This window comes from Typha angustifolia, chromosome 8, assembly GCF_048772165.1.
Source record: "Typha angustifolia cultivar Huaian chromosome 8, ASM4877216v1, whole genome shotgun sequence".
In the NCBI taxonomy this organism is placed as follows: domain Eukaryota; kingdom Viridiplantae; phylum Streptophyta; class Magnoliopsida; order Poales; family Typhaceae; genus Typha; species Typha angustifolia.
Genome location: NC_133246.1, coordinates 16327013 through 16346754, shown reverse-complemented (window position 1 = coordinate 16346754; position 19742 = coordinate 16327013). Strand labels below are relative to the sequence as shown.

General features: G+C 36.4%; 1 protein-coding gene across 1 annotated transcript; it reads right to left on the bottom strand.

The window, feature by feature from the left end:
• Window positions 1-111: 111 nt before the first annotated feature.
• Window positions 112-19031, bottom strand: LOC140764693 (E3 ubiquitin-protein ligase listerin). Its single transcript, XM_073103390.1, has 17 exons — window positions 18890-19031; window positions 17974-18313; window positions 17732-17843; window positions 15671-15733; window positions 14699-14776; window positions 13534-13625; window positions 12524-12626; window positions 11921-12073; window positions 8758-9413; window positions 8159-8645; window positions 7575-8068; window positions 6398-7205; window positions 4826-5540; window positions 3653-4725; window positions 3080-3532; window positions 1257-1487; window positions 112-682 (listed from the first exon to the last, which is right to left on the bottom strand). Exons 2-17 carry the CDS (start codon window positions 18027-18029, stop codon window positions 455-457), a joined length of 5802 nt encoding a protein of 1933 aa, XP_072959491.1. The 5' UTR covers window positions 18030-18313; window positions 18890-19031; the 3' UTR covers window positions 112-454.
• Window positions 19032-19742: the final 711 nt, after the last annotated feature.

Below are 19742 nucleotides of genomic sequence, written 5' to 3'. Positions count from 1 at the left end.
TGGCGCTTTCATTTAAAAAGGCGAATGATGAGGGCACAGGTGCGGATATCTCAATATACTAAAGATACATCAAATGCAATTTGATCAAACTGATGTCTAGCCACCCTAATCTCCAAAAAGAATTGATATTTCGAATCTTAAATTAACAAAGCATATATAATGATATTTTCAACAACAACAAAAGAAGAAGAAAAAAAGTCCATCCTCCTTACGGGCACTGCTGCACTTGGAGCTACCCCAAAGGAACTTCTCAATAACAGCTCTACCTCTATGCACTTTACGGAACAATGCAATGTTGCAGTATGTACATTTCTAAGTATTATTCACTAGACCTTTTACTTTCCAAATTCACTGTTTCTTTTGAGGCTTTTTAATACAATTAGTAAACTCGTATAAGTAGCTCAATGCTTTCTGCTTCCCAACCAGAAATGTGGAGTAGAACATAAGCAGTACATCAAAAAGGAGTCTGACACAACGGGCATGTTGATTTGTGAGATGTTGAGAACCACTTGTACAAGCAAGCAGAGTGAAACTTGTGCTTGCAAGTCTTGCAAGCAAGCCGGGGAAGGCTATGATTATTGGTGTGAATAATGCTGTAACAGATAGGGCACTCTTCAACCCCTTCAAACTCTTTGTCAAAATTACTTTTCCAGATGCGTATTGCCTCAGCTATTGCACCATTCTGCAGATGATTATAAAACAGTTTAGGCTTCTTCTGCATGAACCTTAATTCAAGAGTACATTTGAGAGAACTAGCAATAACAACCTCCTAGAATAGAAGGTAAGCATAAACCCAAACAAGAAAACCATCAATATTCAGCAATAACAACCTCCTAGAATAGAAGGTAAGCATAAACCCAAACAAGAAAACCATCAATATTCAGCTATAACAAACTGTTAATGAATAAATAGATGTTATTAATTGACTCGGTTGAGCATTTGAAAGTTTCTCCTCTTTTTTCTTTATTGCTCTACCTTCTTCTATTTCACCATTTGCAATTTACTCTTTAAATAAATATTACCTTCCATCTAAATTGTGCAGGATTGCAATAAGTCTTACTCTTATGATTGTATACTGCTAATCTTACACCAGATTGTGTAAAATCTTGGACCATCACATGATTTTATAATAATATAGATGATTTATATCAAATCCTGAAATTTATTTCTTTCTCGATCAGGAAAAATGCCTTTGAAGCAAGTAAATTGGGAGGTCTAGATTTGCAAATAAATGATAAAGACAAATGGTAGATAACCTGATTACGAATGAATGCTGTCAAAGATAGCAACCACTTCCTTTGCTTTACTTCACTAATACCCAGACTTCTTGTGCATTCAACATCAACAGGACGCAATGGATAACAACTGGGAAGGCGTATAACAAGATCCATTCCTGTCTCCTCCTTTTTATAGGTAGCAACTATCTCATAAGCTGATCTATTCACGCTAACTGAGAAGTTCTCATCAGCAACAATGGTCTCTTTAACCTGCAGATTTGAATACTAATGTGGCTCAATCAAATATAGGACAGTACCAATGCTCCTTTTACCCTACTAAGAGCTCATATAATTGCATAGAATAAGTTTATTTTATAGATAGACACACTAGAAAAGGAAAACAAAAATTTACCAAAAGCAACTTGTATAGCTGCCACATCTCCTAAATAAATAAATATCACTAAAGTTGCATTCCTTGTGCATATAGTTAAATGGCAATCTATCACAATTAATTTCACTGTGCCAAAAGTCTCACCTTCAACCTTTTCTTAAAGCAAGTGAAGCATACTAGATAATAGAAAGGAGCAGAAGACTTCTATGTAAAGATTAGGCAACTGGAAGATCTAATGAAGAACCCACATACCAATCTTCGAGCGAGGTCCTAAGATCTAGCCAAGGAAGTTCAAAAATTAAATAAGAAATTGATTCTAATTAAAACCTTCTTTTGAAATTTCAGCACCTGCCACACTTCTATGAAATGAAGATGAAAACCAACTACCAAGATAAAAAGATGATTGGTATGCCAACTCTTCCTCAACACTATGAATGGCTCCCTTCATATTTTCACTTCCCAAGTCAAACTTCTTGAAACATGTTTCGAAGTTTCAGCATTGACCAGTAGTAAAAGAAAACAAAACTTTTGCCCGAGATAGATCGATTTCAGTCCAAAGAGGTCAAAAACAACCCAGCATTCGACCACTCTCAGCCAAAACTGTTTGTTTTCTAGACTCACAACCATGCTCAATAGAAAGATTATCAAAGTTGGGTGAAAAGAAAAAAATTGTAAGGTGGTCCGCAACTCGCAAGGATGACAAATTTCTTCCCTATTGCAGCAGAATGAAGCAAACTCCTAGACATAAATTATGAGAGTATGTTAAAACCTTCACAAAGACCATACGGATAAAACATTCAACAAACCTTTTCAAACCAAAATATAGGCCTGACTAGAAATGTGACAAACAATGAATCCCTCCTTACGTTTGGTCCACACTTTGCTGAAACTGAACTACTTATGCTGAAACTTAAAACCACGCTAAAGAAAGACTATAATTGGAAGTGAGAGAAAAACTGTAAAGGTTGCTTTCAGGGAAATCAGACTCCATTCATAACTGCCAAATATGCAGGATGAGAATATGCTACAACCTTCACCAAGAAAATTGTTATCAACATCAAAACTGTCCTGAATGATGTAGGTCTGACTGGAGCATAACAAAGTTGAGGTGCCTCCATGGAGGTATCAATGAAAGGTACTACGTCTACTACAAGTATGTTAAACCTCTAAGAGTCATTGGCAAGTGTATGATCAAAGCAAAAAATCACAAAAGAGAGGTCTTGCACAAAAACAATCATCCAATCTCAAAATACAAGCCTGGTGGTGTGCAATGTTATTGGACAAGCCCTAAGCCAAACTTTCCCAAGTTGCATTCCTTGCAAAATGAGACACAATTTGACTTTGTTATGGGCAATATGTATTATTTGCTGATAGTGACCTCATGACAGCAATGCTGACTAAAAGGAGAAAAGGTTACTCCTAAAAGGCCAAGAAGTCCCCTTATTTCATAATAAAGAAAAAGACTACATACCTTAGATAATTCATCCAAAATAAGAGGAGGACTACACCATGCTTTCGTGAAAGACTCTATTGCAGATGACAGTGAACGGTCTCGTAAGCTAGTAAACCAACTGCGGACATAAGAAGGTAGAAGTCGAATCATCATTCCATATATTGAACCAGCAAGTGAAGCCATATTTTCAGGGCCTGCTGGCCAAAGCGACTCAACATATAACAAGACCGAGCATGTAGAGATAGAGTGCTTAGAAGCATTTGCAGCATTAGATGCTTCAGATGCAAGCTCAGCATCCTTCTTTTTTGCATTCATTGTGCCTGGCTTTAATGGAATATGCTGAAAGATGCAATCTAGTATAGCTGAACTAACAGAATCTTGTATGTACTGAACCAGTTTTTCCCTTGCTATGGAAGGCGGAAGTGAATGTAGATGAGATAGCAACACTGCCCAGGCAACAAAGAAATTTACCTGCACACAGAAAAATTCCAGCAGTCAATAAATAAAATAGTTAAATTTCTGATAACAACCTTTACATAAAGTAGTTACGAATGCTGATAGATGTAGAACAAAAGATAAGTATAGTTCTACCCTATCTTGTGCTAGTAAATCCATTTCAAGAAGTTCAGCAGTTGGCTTTTGGATCATGTAGGAAATCTCGTCTCTCAACAAGAAAGATTCTTCTGAGGATGATTCAACATTGTGCAATATGTCAGACTCCTGAATTGCAACACCAGTTCCTTCCGAGCAACTTCCTTTGACAAGTGAAATTGGGCATATGGGTTCGGATGTAAGTAAAGTGTAAGCAGCAAATTGTAAAGAAGAGATTGGTTGAGGCGAGAAAAGAATTGCATATAATGAGCTAACTGAACCCTTGCTTAGACCCCAAAGTTCCATCGACTCTACTGCAGAACTCCTAACATGATGAGGTGAAGAATTTACAAATGATGCAACTAGCCCCCAAAATTGTGAGTAAGCAAGACGACTTGAAGCTATGATGGACGAAGCCTCTTCACAGCATGAGCTTGCAATGGCCTCAGCAACACCGGTTGCAAGAAATATGCGTAGAATATTTCCCATCAACCGGCTCTTAACATCAGCCCACTTCCCCAAATTTGAAGGCCACAAATTCTTGAAATCATCTGCGTCTTGGAGTTCAAGCTTCTGTGAGAGAACACAGTGTATAATCAAAGAAGCATTGGCAATATTTATTGCTAATGGGTCTAAAGCACGAACTGCTAAATTGAGCTTCTCTAAAGTAATTCCCAATTCAGCAGTAACTTGGTAGTTGATAACAGCATCATCAATATTCTCTGTCATTTCCTCCATCAACAAAACAAATGACTCGATCCCTTTATGCGATCTATCGAGCACAAAAGTCCAGTCATTCTCCTCAAATTCTGGCAAACAATAGCTAGTTAAAACAGCAGTTAGTTTTGCAATGGTCATATGCGTCGACTTTGACAAAATTATTCTGCCATTGGAAGATTGGACAGGAGCTACAGCATCACTATAAAACTTTTGATACTTTCGGAATAAATTTAGCAATAATGATCTCTCCACACTGCTGATGTCCCTCTTCAACTCTACTCCAAGTTTTCCAAATCCTCCTATTACCCTCAAAGGATAACAAGATAAAACAACTTGGACCCATTCTTCCAGATCTGTGGAAGTACAAAACTTTTTATTGCTCCAATTATTAAAAAAGATGATTCTACCAAAATATTCTAATTTAAAATGCAACTATAATGAGGATGTGTTTACCTTGTTGTGATGGATCTCCAGATGACAGACAAGAAATAGCTGTCTGAAGCCAACTCAATATTACATTAAGCAGATCATTTGTTGGAGGAACCAGTGGAACATCATTATCAGCTTGATCCAACTCTGATATTTCAAGTAATGGTTGAATAATTATAGTTAAAACAAAGGGAAGAACTCTTAGACAGTTTCTGTTGACAGTTTCAGTGATGAAAAGTTTGTCCATCACACGTTTGAAAAACACAGCAGCATCAGGCTTTCTCCAAATGTTATCCTTGACATTTAAAGTCAGTAGCACGGAAATTAGAGCTCGCAGGTAAGGATCTTGTATCTTCTCAACCTCATCATCTGAAAGGCACCAAGCATTGAAAAAGATCCATTGGCTAGAGGCTCCATGATGAAGTGTACCATCAAGCAGTATATCAACTATAGAGGGTACAATATTGGTTTCATCAGAGGATGCTTCACTTTTCACATATGTTATCAGGGAAGGTAAGAATGAACTCAAGGCTGTACCCCCTTGCCACTTCCATGTGCACAGTATTTCAGCAGCAAGCCATGCTCTAGAGAAAGAAGAATAGGAGGGAGCAACCTCAGTTGATGCTGATGCCACTGAAAGAGAAATATCTGGAACACCAGCAATCACCTTACCCATGCCAATACTAGAAATAAGCTTGTCGACAAAGGAAACAAATTGGTGATGTCTCAGTTCATCCAGCTGTCATTAGTATAATAATACACGGTAAGCATCTCTAATGAAAGGTAAATACTTAGAAAATGAGTCTGATAACCACAATCTTTTTATCAATAATCAAAATCATACAATAAGTTGGTAAAGATAATCGTATGGAACCATAGACTAACAGATAGAAGATTGAGAGGACAGTTAGCATTGAAAGTTCGAAGATCATTTATTCACAGAGATGATAACCACTGGGCCATCATTATGACTAGTTTCATCAAACCATAAGAAAAGGAACTGTCAATACTAATGAAAATACTCAATAATCTAATAATGACAAGAGAGGAAAATAAGGAAAAAGAACATACTGATCTACATCCAAACATAAGGCATCAAAAACACAACAATTTTTTTTAACATACTTTTATGCCAAAAGAGCCTGTGAGAGGCACCAAAGAAGGGGAAAAAACATTCTAATGCCTAATCAGGTAAAATAAGTTAAAGCAATCTCAGGTGTGTTACCAGCTAAACTAGACATCATACAAAGCAAAAAAAATTACAGAACGAATGCCATAATAAGTGTAACAATCTGAATAATTAACATTAGATAGACCTTTACCGCTTTTCTCTCAGCAGAGAAACCAAGAGATGAAATAATATTGAAACCAAGTTACTAGACAACAATACAATAGTTTTTTGTGCAAAATAAGATTAGTTTCACTATTTGCAAATTCCTTTTGAGGAAGCATGTCACTGATCAACAATCTTTATGCTGAAAACTGGAGAAAAGCTAGAAAAGGGGAAACATAAAAAAACATGAAAGTTGGATTAAAATAACATTCGATTGTAAACATTTAGCCCTTAATGACAGTGCAGTAAGTAGTATTCCTTACACTATAGTCAATATGAACTGAATCAAATGAGACACTTGCTGATCTAGTTTCAAGGTGGAAAAGTGGTTTAGCCCAGAAGGGCCATGATTTCCCCTCAGAAAACAGCTGATCCAACAAACATTGCGACTCTGTATGATTGTGGCAGATGGTCATCAACATTTCCACCACCCATTGAGAGCATAAAGCAGATACTCTATCAGGACTCAAGTCGTTCATTTCAAACACAGCATACCTAACAGTTTGAACCAAAATGTTTCCCAGCCTTGCTACGATGCTTGAACTCAGGCTGCCCCAGAAAGCCATACTAATCTTATGGCGAAAAGCATGTATTCTTCTTCCAAGAGTCAACTTCAGAAAACCCTGCTCTTGTGAATGATCTCGAATAACTCCAGATGCTGATGCATATGCATAAGGATCGCCATCATCTTTACAACTCTCTAAATCATTGTCTTCACCTGATACTAAAGCCATACTAGCTTCCCAGTCAATGATGAATAAAACTGCCAAAATAGAAGGAACCAATGTACATTCTTCATCCAGTATCTTCAAGGAGAAGATGCTACCCTCAAGAACTTCAAAAGAGAATTGAGCCAACTCATACTTGATCAGAAAAGATGGCTCCTTTGAATGCATCAAATACTCAGATTCAGAGGGCAGTAGTAAAGAACATGAAAATTTTGCCCATTCAAAAGATGATGCACTAAGAACTAATACCAAATTCTTCATTATTTCCCCAAATATAATCATTACTGCTTCTCTAGAGAGGTAGCAAATTTGATGATCTTGCGATGAGGCTCCAAGTGCAGCACTGCACATGATTCATTGTTCAGCAAACAGCAGAGAAATCCGAAGGATAGGATAATTCATCCATAAGATGAAGTAAAAAAATTGCAGATACAATAATACCAAACACTAATGATCCAAAAGAATTACTTCAATGAGTTCAACCTGCAATTATATGCGCAGCCCTTTCATAGAAAGATACTAAATCCTAAACCCTAATATTATTCATCAAGTCTTCTAGCACACATTAGAAAAGCTCTCCCACTTTCCAGTATGCATGACTCAAATCTCCATGTCTAAAAAACATACAATGAGTGAAACTATATAAACGATTGTAATCAGCATTTTATAAAACAAGTTTCACTACGATATTACCAAACACTGAGGGGCATACCGTAGAAATTGAGCACTACAGCCTCTAGAGGGAAAATGACGGGTAATGTAAATTGCAGCTGAATCTAACATGTCATGCCGCCAGTGTTCTGGTAAAGATCCATTCTTCTGAAGATTTCCCACCTTCTTGCTAACAATTCTGTCTGTCACTTTCTCCAAGAGCAATGCAAGCAGTTCAAGCTTGTCAAACCTGTCTGAGGTCTGGATATCAGATTCTGAATAAATCTGATGCTTTGTCGCATATGTGATGATCGAACACCATTGCTCAAAGAAATATTCTTCTTGAATCAAAGAAATCAGAAGATCAAGCTTTGAGTTAGAGGTATGATTATTTCCATCTAAACACCAAGGAACTAAATCATTGTTGAATGTCTGCAAAAAGTCATCCATATTGAATTTCTCCTTATTGTCATTGGTCTCTATGTATGAGAATATTGTAACTGGTCCAAATATTTCAGCCAAGACAGACAAAAGCGTTACAACAGCTGGCGTGTCCTGCACCAATAAGGGTAATCACATTTATTTGCATAAAACTTTGACAGGAAGCAATCCAATCTTATGGCTGAAGATAGATATAAAACTCACCATGGATCTAATCACCGGGAAAGAGTCTGTAATCAGTGGTCTGGCTAAAAAATCCAATGGCCATGTTTGACCCTTTGGTAACACAAGTAGATCTAATAAACGGAAAAAGCACACAACTTGTTCGATATGCTCATGAAATTTTTGTAAATGCTCTCCTTGCTGAATTATCTCCAAACAATCTCTTCTAAACGATGTACAGAAGGCATTCAACAAATCATATTCTTTTAATGAGATATCTGATAGAACTCCAATAATGCATTTCCCCAATTCCTGAAGATAACTAAAAGGATAACTAGAATTAAGTTCTCGTAATGACCTCTGATCAGAAAACTGACTGTCAACTTCTAACCCATCTACGCGCTTATACGAAATTTCATCGTTGTTTGTAGGAAGTAAAAGAAGATAATCATGCCAGAGAAGTTCTAAAAATATACTATTTATAAGTTTGACATGGAGATAATTTGAGGCATCTACTTCTGATGTGTATCTGCATTTAAAAAAAAAAAAAAAACCTAAAGTTAGGAGACAGATAACTTCCAAAACCTAAACACATAAGGTTAGTTTGAAAGAATCAATATACAATGTTCAAAAAGATTGACCTTGATATGTTGTGCAATGCCCAAAGAAAACATTGTTTGAATGCATTGAAAAAAGCCATGCTAACAGCTGCTGATGAATGAAACGGATTTCTTCCAGCCCAGAGGTTATGCAAAAATTCAAAGATGAACTGCTCCCAAACTACTGCTTTAAGTGGTATAGACTCCAAGAATTGAGTCAGAACTGGGTATGAAATTTGTTGCGATCCATAACATCCATTCCGTAAGAAGAGCCAAAATCGATTTAGAACTTTCTGGATACTGCAGTGTGACCAACTATCTGGGAACGTTCTGGAGAAATGCAGAATCATGTCCCACATGGAAGAATGACATGATGCATCCTTTTCTTGGAAAGAACCAAGGATAGCAGAAGAAATTACTTTCATGTTCCCTTCATTAAAAGTATGAGGAATGTGTTTTATGTAACTTGTGAGAACTGAATATGTGGCTGAACGAACAGTAGGATTTTTTGACTTGAGAAAGTCAATAAAACACTTATGAATAGAGAACATGTTTTCAGCACAAGATATTGTAGTCATTCTAAATTTTGAAAGAGCTTTTTGTTCTGTCCCTAAAATTTCATTATCATGATGCTGCAATTTTACTCCCAATAAAATGTCAATAAGAGTTGTTACTGCTAGCAATGACGATGAGATCACCTGTCACAAGAAGATAAAGAATTCAGATAGAATATATGATCAACAGTCAATTAGAATATTGAAGATAAGTTTTATTTATTTTTAAAAGAATAGAGCTTGTTGCAAGATATGGAGAGCACTCTAGGGATACATAACCAATGAAATGTTCAAGGAATAGGATAAAAATATGGCTAAGGAAATAGAAATGATATTACATGCATAATGTATGTGCATCTATATAGAAAGTGCTAAATCTTCTGTGGCACTTATTAGTTTCTTTTCCTTGGAGAATCCATACTTGTGAGAATAATATGGTCTCATGGTATGACCAAGCAAGCGGTAGCAGATAAAAAAAAGCCTTTACTTTCAACAATTTGGAGTTAGCTATATGGATATATTTCTTCTTCATTCATCTCTATTTAGTGCATTGGTTCATGTCAAATCAAGCAAAAAAGTTCTCACTCAGAAAAATGCCCCAAGCATTCAGAGAAAAAATTATGAATCACATAGTACAATCAAAAGTACTGCTATTACTGCAACCTCAACCAGAATATGTATCTTTCATAACCATGGATCACAATCCAAAAGATAATACCTAAATATTGTAATCTGATAATTACCAGCTATTATGTGACATTAATAAAAACTACCCCACTCCCATCAGAGTTAAAACCGAGAGTTTCTCCTCCATATGATTCATCTTCAGAGGACATGTTACATTAGTAAATTAACAGCACAACCATCATCTAAATTATCCCAAAAGTATCTGTTTCACATAAACTGATAAACCTTTAGGACAATTGAAATCATTGACCTTAACGCCACTCTTATGGAACTATTACTTGTCTCTCCTTTGGTTAAGCTTTAATCAATGACTGGCTGATTCCTTACTTCCATAATTTTTGGAAAGAAAAAATGGGACTTGATGTGCAAAAGTTGTCCCATGGTGTACTTTGCATTGCCCATCCCTATATAGATAAGGTGTATGATGTACTTTGCTTGCAAGAGGTACAAATGTGCACTATTTTAGTTTCTTGTATGAAACAGTCAAAAAGCTATAAGTCATTGTGGAGCTGGAGAAGGGATCACCTATCCTCACCTATCCTTACAAGCAAGGCAGGTGCCTAGGTAGATGCAGAAATCAAGGCAGTTCAAGATAAACCAAAAGTACAATTTAAAAGTAAGGTTTGTTGATAAAGTCATAAAACTAAAAAAAATAATATAATTGCCATAATAAACATTGGAATCCACCAAATCTGAGATTTAGGAGGAGTTTGAATTCCAAGGTCAACCTACATCCTAAAACATGATATTAATACTCAGCAGATCCTAGGCAAACTTTGCCTAGAACAGGTACCTAGGTGGGAAAATGCAATATTTAACCAATATTCCATGTCACGTGCAAGGAGGCATGCGAAGCCTCAGAAATATGACACCTGCAATCGTCAATTCTTTTCCTTCATCTCTTTAATTTTATTTTTTTTTCCTTTCACCTGTCTGCTCCTTTCCTCACTCCATTCATCCCTCCAACTATGCAGTCATAACATAGTCCAGTTTCATTGCCACCTACATTAGCATCATTCTGTAGACTGTAGTACTTTGCAATAGTAGCCCCCAAAGCTATATATACAATCCGTCACTTCTTCCATAGGAAACCCTAGCCAGGTCATTCTCTTCTCCTTACCTTCAAAACTAATGCAAAATTATTCTGCTTAAGAGAAACTCACATAACAGGAGTGATAATTAACTAGTGCTATTCTGCTTACTATCCATAACCATTTCACAATAGCCAAAGATGAACCAAAGACTGGCAGAAGGCAGATAACAGAATAGGTACAGCATAAGTGTAAAGCCCAAACAATAAGAGTCAAAAGACTCAAAACTAAGTTTTAACTCTTATGGTATGGAAAGTGTTAATAAACTTTCTTCAAGCTGACTTCACTGAGTAAAAGGAAACAACTTAACCATAAACGCAGTTGATCATTCTGTCTATTTTTTTAGGGTTTGTGCATCAGCACGCTCATTAGGATTCTTTGGAGAATTTGTATGACGCCTGATATACTGAGTAGTTGAGCTGAAGTGCAAGTTAGTAATAGTTTCAGCCCACATGGGAGAGCAGATAACTTTTCTTCCTGTTTTCCTAGAAAGAAAACCACGTATTGCACGTTTAGGTGTTCCCTTTTAACTCATGATAGGGTACATCAAAATATTCCATTTACCAGATAAGTGACTCAACAAGATAAGGAGTCTTTCCCTCTAATGCAATGAGACTAAAAATTAAATAATTAAAATACATGTTAGTGCACAAAATCAGAAGATACCTAGGATGACAGCATGATGTTACAAGGAGACATAAAACCCAAAAGCTAATTACTCTAGTTGCAATAATGTATAAATATAATTTCAGAGCTTACAAAAATAGTGAAGTTCAATTAAAGAGCATAAAATCATCATAAGGCCAGCAAATATTAGATGAATCTTAAATTTATTAGCTAGTAAATTTTTAATTGAGAAAGTATACGACATACACGTTGGTGCATATCTTCCAGCTCATCCATAGGAGTAGCCTTATCAGAAAGAGCTTGTGGTGAAAGCTTTAGATTCTCATCTAAGTAGAGAAATATGTCTTTTACACATAACATCAAAGCATCCAATCTTCTTTCTGATGCCGGAAATGCTGCCTGTCATAAAAAAGTACAAACCAACATATAATTCATGATTGCCCTAACAATTATATCCACCCTGGCATAGAAATACATCTTTCTAATACAAGCTAACTAATGTAACAGATAAACTTATTAGACTTATAGGCATACATCTAAGACCAATGAAACAGTTCCACCTGTCAACCACACGAAAAAAAGAGATGCTATTTGATGCAAGTTGATGCAAGTTGATATCATCCTTCAAGTACATAAATAGGTCTTCTCTCTTTGACAAAACCTAGGTAGAATGAGTCTCTCCAATATTCCTAATGACCTTACCATGAAGTAAGATGTGTACAGTTAAACGCATCAAATGCCATATCTGTCAATTGTTTCATGTAACATGAAAACAATCAGAGTTCTCCTTATGCAGGAAGCGAGTTCCAGCCAGAAATAATTAATTTACTGAACCTATAAATTACAAACCTCAAAAGAACGCCGAGCAGCTTGTGAAACTTCAGGAGTAGGGTCAAACTGAGATAACCACCAAGGACCCATCAAAGACTTTAGATGTGGAGCCAAGCCTCTCCTGAAAAAATTTATTGTTCTATTAATTCTACCAGAAAAGGAAAAGGATATCAACAAGCAACACTAATGGGTAACAGAATCTTATAAGTAACTTTTTAATTACGAGTTTACGACCTTCACCCAGACTTACGATTACTGAGTACTTGCAAAGAAAGAAGTAACAAATAAAGAGGAGAAATTGCAAAATGGTACCCAAACTTGAGTTCATGAAAAAAGGTCACCTTTTTTTTTCTTCCATTCACTTAAGCTACAACTACACCTTTCTTAAAAGAAATATTGATCCGCATAGAATATTATCAGGAAATGTACATTTCACTAGATGCAAGACTATTAAACATCAATGCACATAATTTTTCCTCATCTTAAGATAACCTTGGTATCCAAGAAAATTACAAAAACAAAACGGAACAGAATGTTATCACAAATACAAAAGTTGATGAAACTGATTTGCACAATCCAGTTAAAAAATAGATAAACAAAAATCACACACTAAATGAGCACTCTCCTAGATATCCACTTTTCCAACTGAGCTTTTCATCACATTGCTGGAATGAAGATCAACATCCTAATCTTATCACACTTTAGTCAATCAACAAAGAGTACTAAGCGGAAACTTTTGATGTGAATATCTTAGGCTATGATGACAGCACTAAAAAGCGTCACTTTTTTCACTATTAAGAATGAAGATCAAGGCCAAGTAAATATTTGCTCTGTACTATCCATCACTGAGGTGTATAAAGTTTCATTTCATAACCTTTGAAGACCAAAAGTAAAAAGTTCAAAAAGAAGCTTCTCACAAAGTTATAAAAAGCTAAATTTGAAGCAGTCCTTGTCAAGAAATAAAGGATTACCACCTTGTTGAGTTATAACAAGAAACTATAAGTCTGGTCAAGAAATTAGTAAAAAACCTGATATTTGTCACTAGGCTAGCCATCGTTTCATGGGTAGCACGACGAACTTCCCTGTTATAGTCATGCAACAGTTTCTTGTACTCAAATGCCTATAAAAGAGCCAAAAAAAAGGGTGGAGGCAGACATTGTGCATAAGCAAGGATACACGAGAAGCATTGTGCTATAGAATAATGAAATTTCAGTAAACAAATGATACTTTCCTTTGAAGGAGTATATAAGAATTACATCTCGAAGTAAGGAACAATTAGAATGTAATTGTAGTCATAACAGGCCATTAGAAATAACATTTTGCATTTGCGCCGACATCTTAGATCATTATTACAAACAGCTTCAGACAGAAATAGTAATTTATGACCGCAAAATTGGAAAGGACCACAGAGTTACTTACATAGCAAAGCCTATTGTCAGTAACTATCAGCAATATACTCTCCTACCAGCATGGATTAGCACAGGATGATGCATCCTTTGTGCCCCATAATCCGTGTAAATTCAGCATTAGACATCGCAAGATCATTCTTACTAACAGCTTCAGACAAGAATAGTAATTTATGACCACAAATGTAAGGGAATTGGAAAGGACCAAGGAGTTATTTACATAGCAAAACCTATTATCAGTAGCTATCAGCAAGATACTCTCCTACCAGCACAGATTAGCACAGGATGATGCATCCTTTGTGCCCCATAATCCGTGTGAATACAGCATTACACATTGCAGAGTAGGCCCATGGCAGCACAAGGCGACACAAGGGAGGATCAGGATAAGACCTAATATCATGTCTCATAAAGTACTAGCATAGTACACGCTGGCCCAAGAAAATCCACACATATAGCACAAGTCCATAATAAATAGGACAAATTAAGCTCACATTTAGTGCTACATCCTTGATCCTTCAGAAAAGGATTGTAGTATAAGCAACACTACTAAAGAGCATTTCCCCAACATGTATCACGCTTCAACTCTTTATATGGTATGCATTCTATGAAGTGAAAATGGGCAAACTTTATCATAAAGTATGGCTAAGAGCTCTCGTGCAATAGAAAAGCAAATATAAGGATATTCAGCTAGTGCAGCCACATTATATCATTGTACTTGATTGGTAATGAAAGCAATAATATTCAACAGTTTAATAACAGAAATAAAAAAAAGGCAAAGGACAAATACCCATTGTGGAACAATTTGTACTATTTCCTCAGAAGATTTTTGCTTAAAGAGTAAGGATAGTGATGATAATGCTTTGAGCTGTTCCAAAGAAACATGTGCAATGTATTATGATATACACAACATAAAGTTAAAAAATTTTAAAAAATTTAAAAAAAAAAAAACTAAAGTAGGATATGAGACTATAAATTATGGGAATCATTGATTGTTCAAGAAAAAGGTAAGAGACTTGACAAATGTTCTTCTCTCTTCTTACCTTAGCCTTGGCCCATAATGTGTTGCAGTCAAGAAGCATTACATAAATTAACCACACACTACTGTATAGAGGACAATTAAACTGATGATATGTTATTCAGAGAGTTGAAGACAGATATGATTAAGTTTTCACCATAACCCAAGATAACCGCAATTTCCTATATCTATTCCACACTGATTTTCTCAGCCAAAGAAAAACAGATGAACAAGAAATTAAGCCTAACATCAAATTTACATCAAATAGCTGTGACCTTATGTTCTCTATGCTCTTTTCAAGATACTGACTTTTTTCGAAATTAAGTCTTCTCTAGAAAGAGCCAAACTGAAAAGGAAGAAAATGTCAAATCACTAATACTGGCACTTTCCAGTTTTGAAGTTTGCAGGATATAACACTTGAAGAATACACTAATTGCAGCTACAACAATTGATTCTATTATTAGTTCTGAAAAATCCTTATTTCTGCATCAAGCCATAGAGTTGCAAGCACCTTTGTCCACATTCCTTTTAACAATGTAACAATAAATATAGAAGAAAAACATCTGAGATTTGTCAACTATATGTACACATTTATTTAGATAATGAATTGCATGATGGCTATGTTGGCAAGTAAAAGTTATGGGAATTAAGCAAAATATATTTACAACCAAGTACAGAAGAACAGTTATGAAGCATATGAACTTAAATATAAGGTTCTAAGAGGATATAATTTTACATTTTTACCTTTGTTGTTGGATCCTTCCTACCAAGCCTCTTTAAATGTTGTGCTACTTCACTATCCACATCCTTCATAGAGTAGTGGTGAAGTAAGAGAGCAAAACATGACAGTTCAACACAATCAGTCAAGCAAAAATTCAATAGCTGTAATGTCTTTAACAAAGGCAGAAAATCACAGGAACAGCTAAGAAATTAAACTAAGAACAGGAAATAGAAATCAACTATCATATATTTACAACTGAAGCTAAGATCTGTATGATAAAGCATTAGAATTCCATGATTTTGGTAATGCACTTGTGCAATACATAATAAAGTCAACAAGAATAGAGCCTGAATGTCCTAAGATAAAGTTCATAGAAATTGTCAATACAATGGGAAACTCTACAATATGTACTTCCTGTAGCCTATAGGACGATAAACAACTACATATCAAAGTCATTTATCACATATGGAGAATAAAATTCATCACATATTCTACATTTATCAATGCCACCAAGGAGAGTTATATAATAAACTAAGAAAGCACTATATCTTGATGATTTTGGTAATGTATCCATGCAATCTGATTTGATGCCTAAATAATCTTAATGTACACTCAGTGTTGCCAATACAATGGCAAACTCTACTTTAATGACCTCCTAAGACAATTCACAACTTCATGAAGTCATCACATATAGTTTATTCTCTCTGAAGTCTGAACAACTTCTATCCCTTTATGTCTCAATCTAGAAAGAGAAAAACACTTTGAAGCAAAACCATTCAGATCTTTCAATAACAAAAAGGATGGCAATATTTTCTTTAGATTGTATTCTTACTTCAACCTTTATTTACACTAACTAACTTCTCATGGAGTTTCCAAAATATTCAAGCCAGAGCCATCTAGTCATGCATAGGAACTTTGAAATGTGAAAGTCATGATACTGAAGGTGGTATGATCAAGAACCTATAAAATGAATAATAAGGAATAAATTATATTAAGGCATGGATATAACTCTCCGAGAGAAGCTTTAGAATTCATCAATTATAATATCAATGAAAGCACCTAGACCTAGGTTAATGATGTCCAAAAACAGATCTGACTTGAAGAAAACGATTACTTCTTACCTTCTGAAGTGTTAAAAATTGACTCTAATTCAGTTTCAGCAAAAATTCAGCATGTATCAGCTTTTTTGTGCCGCGCGTTCGAACGGTCCCTGGGGGCATTCGAACGCAGGCTCCAAACAGAGAGCAGTCTGTGATGCAGGCGTTCGAACGGCCACAGCGGCGTTCGAACGCGAACCAACCCGAGAGCAGCTATTTCTGCAGGCGTTTGAACGGGGCTTTGGCGTTCGAACGCCGGTCTGCATTTGCACTGGGCGCGTTCGAACGCGCCCAGCGGGCGTTCGAACGCCCCTTTGGTTCTGCTGCTTTAATACAGGCGTGTTCGAACGAGCCCCGAGGGCGTTCGAACGCGACGCGGAAAAACCCAATCTGAACCGACCCTATAAATAGAAATGTTGAGTTTTAGGGTTTGGTGTGGGCATTTTACAAGAGAGAAAAGCTTGTAGGAGAAAGCCAACATTGTTTAGAGAGATATTAGAGTTGTAATCTCTTTGTATTTAAAGATTTGCATAGTGGATTGAAGATTGCTCCGCCCGTAGACGTAGGCACATCGCCGAACCACGTAAATCGTGTCTCTCCCTCTTTTCTCTTTATGGTTTGTATTGATTTGGTGTTCATGTTTGTGATTACCTTGGGTATTTAAAGTTCTCTATAACTAGCATCTTGTATTTGGAGTTCTCACATAGATATTGATATTAGCTTTGCTAATATTTGGTTTGCCTCAAATTATTACTATTCCATTTGGATTTGTTTGAGGGCTAAGGGTTTTGCTTCCACTTCCCTGACCCATTTGAGTATTTTGCACAACACTGAAGAACTATATATACTCTTATCTAACTATAGAAATTAGGGTTTCCAATTACGATCCAAAAGGCCCATCAAGAAATCACGAAATCGAAAAATTAAATATCTTCGAAATAATTAAGTGCAGAAATTTAGGTTGTGGGGATTAAAGGACAGGAATACCGAAAAAGGCACGGATTCTTCAGATGAAGAAGCGGACTCAAGCCGAGAGCTTCCAAGATAGCCTCCAAAGCCGGCGCTTGAAACGCCGGTAGGCAACAATGACGCGTGCAAGCTAAACAAAAATCAAGAACAAGAACGAACAAGGTGAAAGAATCATAAGAATACCAAGAAAGATGAGATAAAACATATACGAATCACAAAAATAAAGAGAAAAGAAGATTGAGAGCAGAAGAGTGTAGAACCTGCTACTGGAAGGGCGATTCTTGCTCCTTCCACCTTCTCCCTTTTGCTTTCCCATCCTCTACGAGAGGCTTTCGAATAAATGGAGACCTTAGAAGAGTACTCTCGTCGCCTGGCCGGAGAGAAGAACGAAAGAGAAGAGGAGAGGAAGAGGGAAGAAGAAAAGAGAGGGGGGGCTAGAGAGAGCGGAGGCTCCATTTATACCGAGAAGGAGTGTCGTTGCCGACATTTACATAGTCCTCAGTTTCTTCACGAGTCGTCCACCACTTACTGGAGGTCATGAAGTCGGCAGCTACTAAAGAAGTTTCGCGACTTTTAGGCACTCGCCACTCGCCAGGCGGTCTGCAGGTAGTAACGGGCCACCAAATTAGGCCCAATTTGCAAAAACGGACAGCCAACAACCGAACAGTCGAAGACGCAAAATTGACAAACTCTAACTGGCCCAGAAATGCCAGCATACACTAGATTTGGGCCTAATCATCTACAAACATATGTGGCCCTATGGTTCGTGCATCTAGAAAACTACATCTACACATATAAAATATAACATAATTACTAGTTTTTAATTTATTGATCCATGAAATATTATTTTTAATGGCTAGGACGGGCTCCTACACGGCAGCGTAACGTGAAAACATATTCTCTTAATCTCTAATGAAAACAAACAAAAAAAAAAACAGAAGATATATCTTTTGTTTAAATTAATTCCTTATTTAACACTCTACATCTTAAAACACATAAAATCAAATGGCCCTAAAGTATTAAAAAAAATTGTATCTACACATATAAAGTGCAATAGAAGAATCTAAATTTATAAATCTCATGAAATAGTCTTTTCGATGACTAAATTGGACTTATATGCTGCATATTGACATTCCTTTCAATTAAATGATTGCTAGTGCCTGATAATTTGCTCACCTCTAGCTCTGAAGCTAAATATAATCCTCCTCGCCATCATGAACATAATATGGGGCCTCCATCTCCACCTACTGGAATTGACGAGACTACTGGTGGTGGTAGTCTAGCATTCTTCCACTTTTGCAGTCAAGAAGTCTATTTATTAACAAAAACAACTCCTCCAGTTCTTCTTTTTTCATATCTTGCAACGAGTATCTCAGGGACATGGATGTAGATTTATATCTTGTTAGAAGTATCTCAAGCTCTTAATTTTCGTAACTACTAGAGATGGAAAGTGAATTATAACCTTCTTGGGTACTAGTTTCATTTAATGGCACATGTGCCTCTAGTTATGACAGTGCAGGATCTTACTCTTGTATTGGTTACAATGAAATGAATCAGATGGAAAAGAAAAAGAAGAAGAAGAGGATTACTGACATGAATGACACCTAGATAGCTTTTCACATCATGCATGCAATGAACTTTTATGTCTTATTAAGACATTCCCTCATGGCTAGGGAAAACGAAGGCCTTGATAAGGAGTAGTTTAGGACCACCTCATATGCATGAGAGTGGTCCACTTGTTAGGTAGGATAACTACTGTTCTCTCCAGCCCTTTTGTGGTTACTGTCTTCTGTCTCCTGTACATTATACTTGCAGCTTGCTCGAGAGTCATAGCCAGGTAACTCTTCAGGGCTTAATTCTGTTACTATTTGTTCCAAATATTACGACAGTTCTGGCAATATCACCAACAATATCTATACACACATTCAATTTTCCATTTGTTTAGTGCTAAACAAAGCATCAGAAAGTGTAAAATATTCTCACAGAGGTAAAGCTTTGCTGGCTTGGTCCCTACCACTTCTTGCTAAGT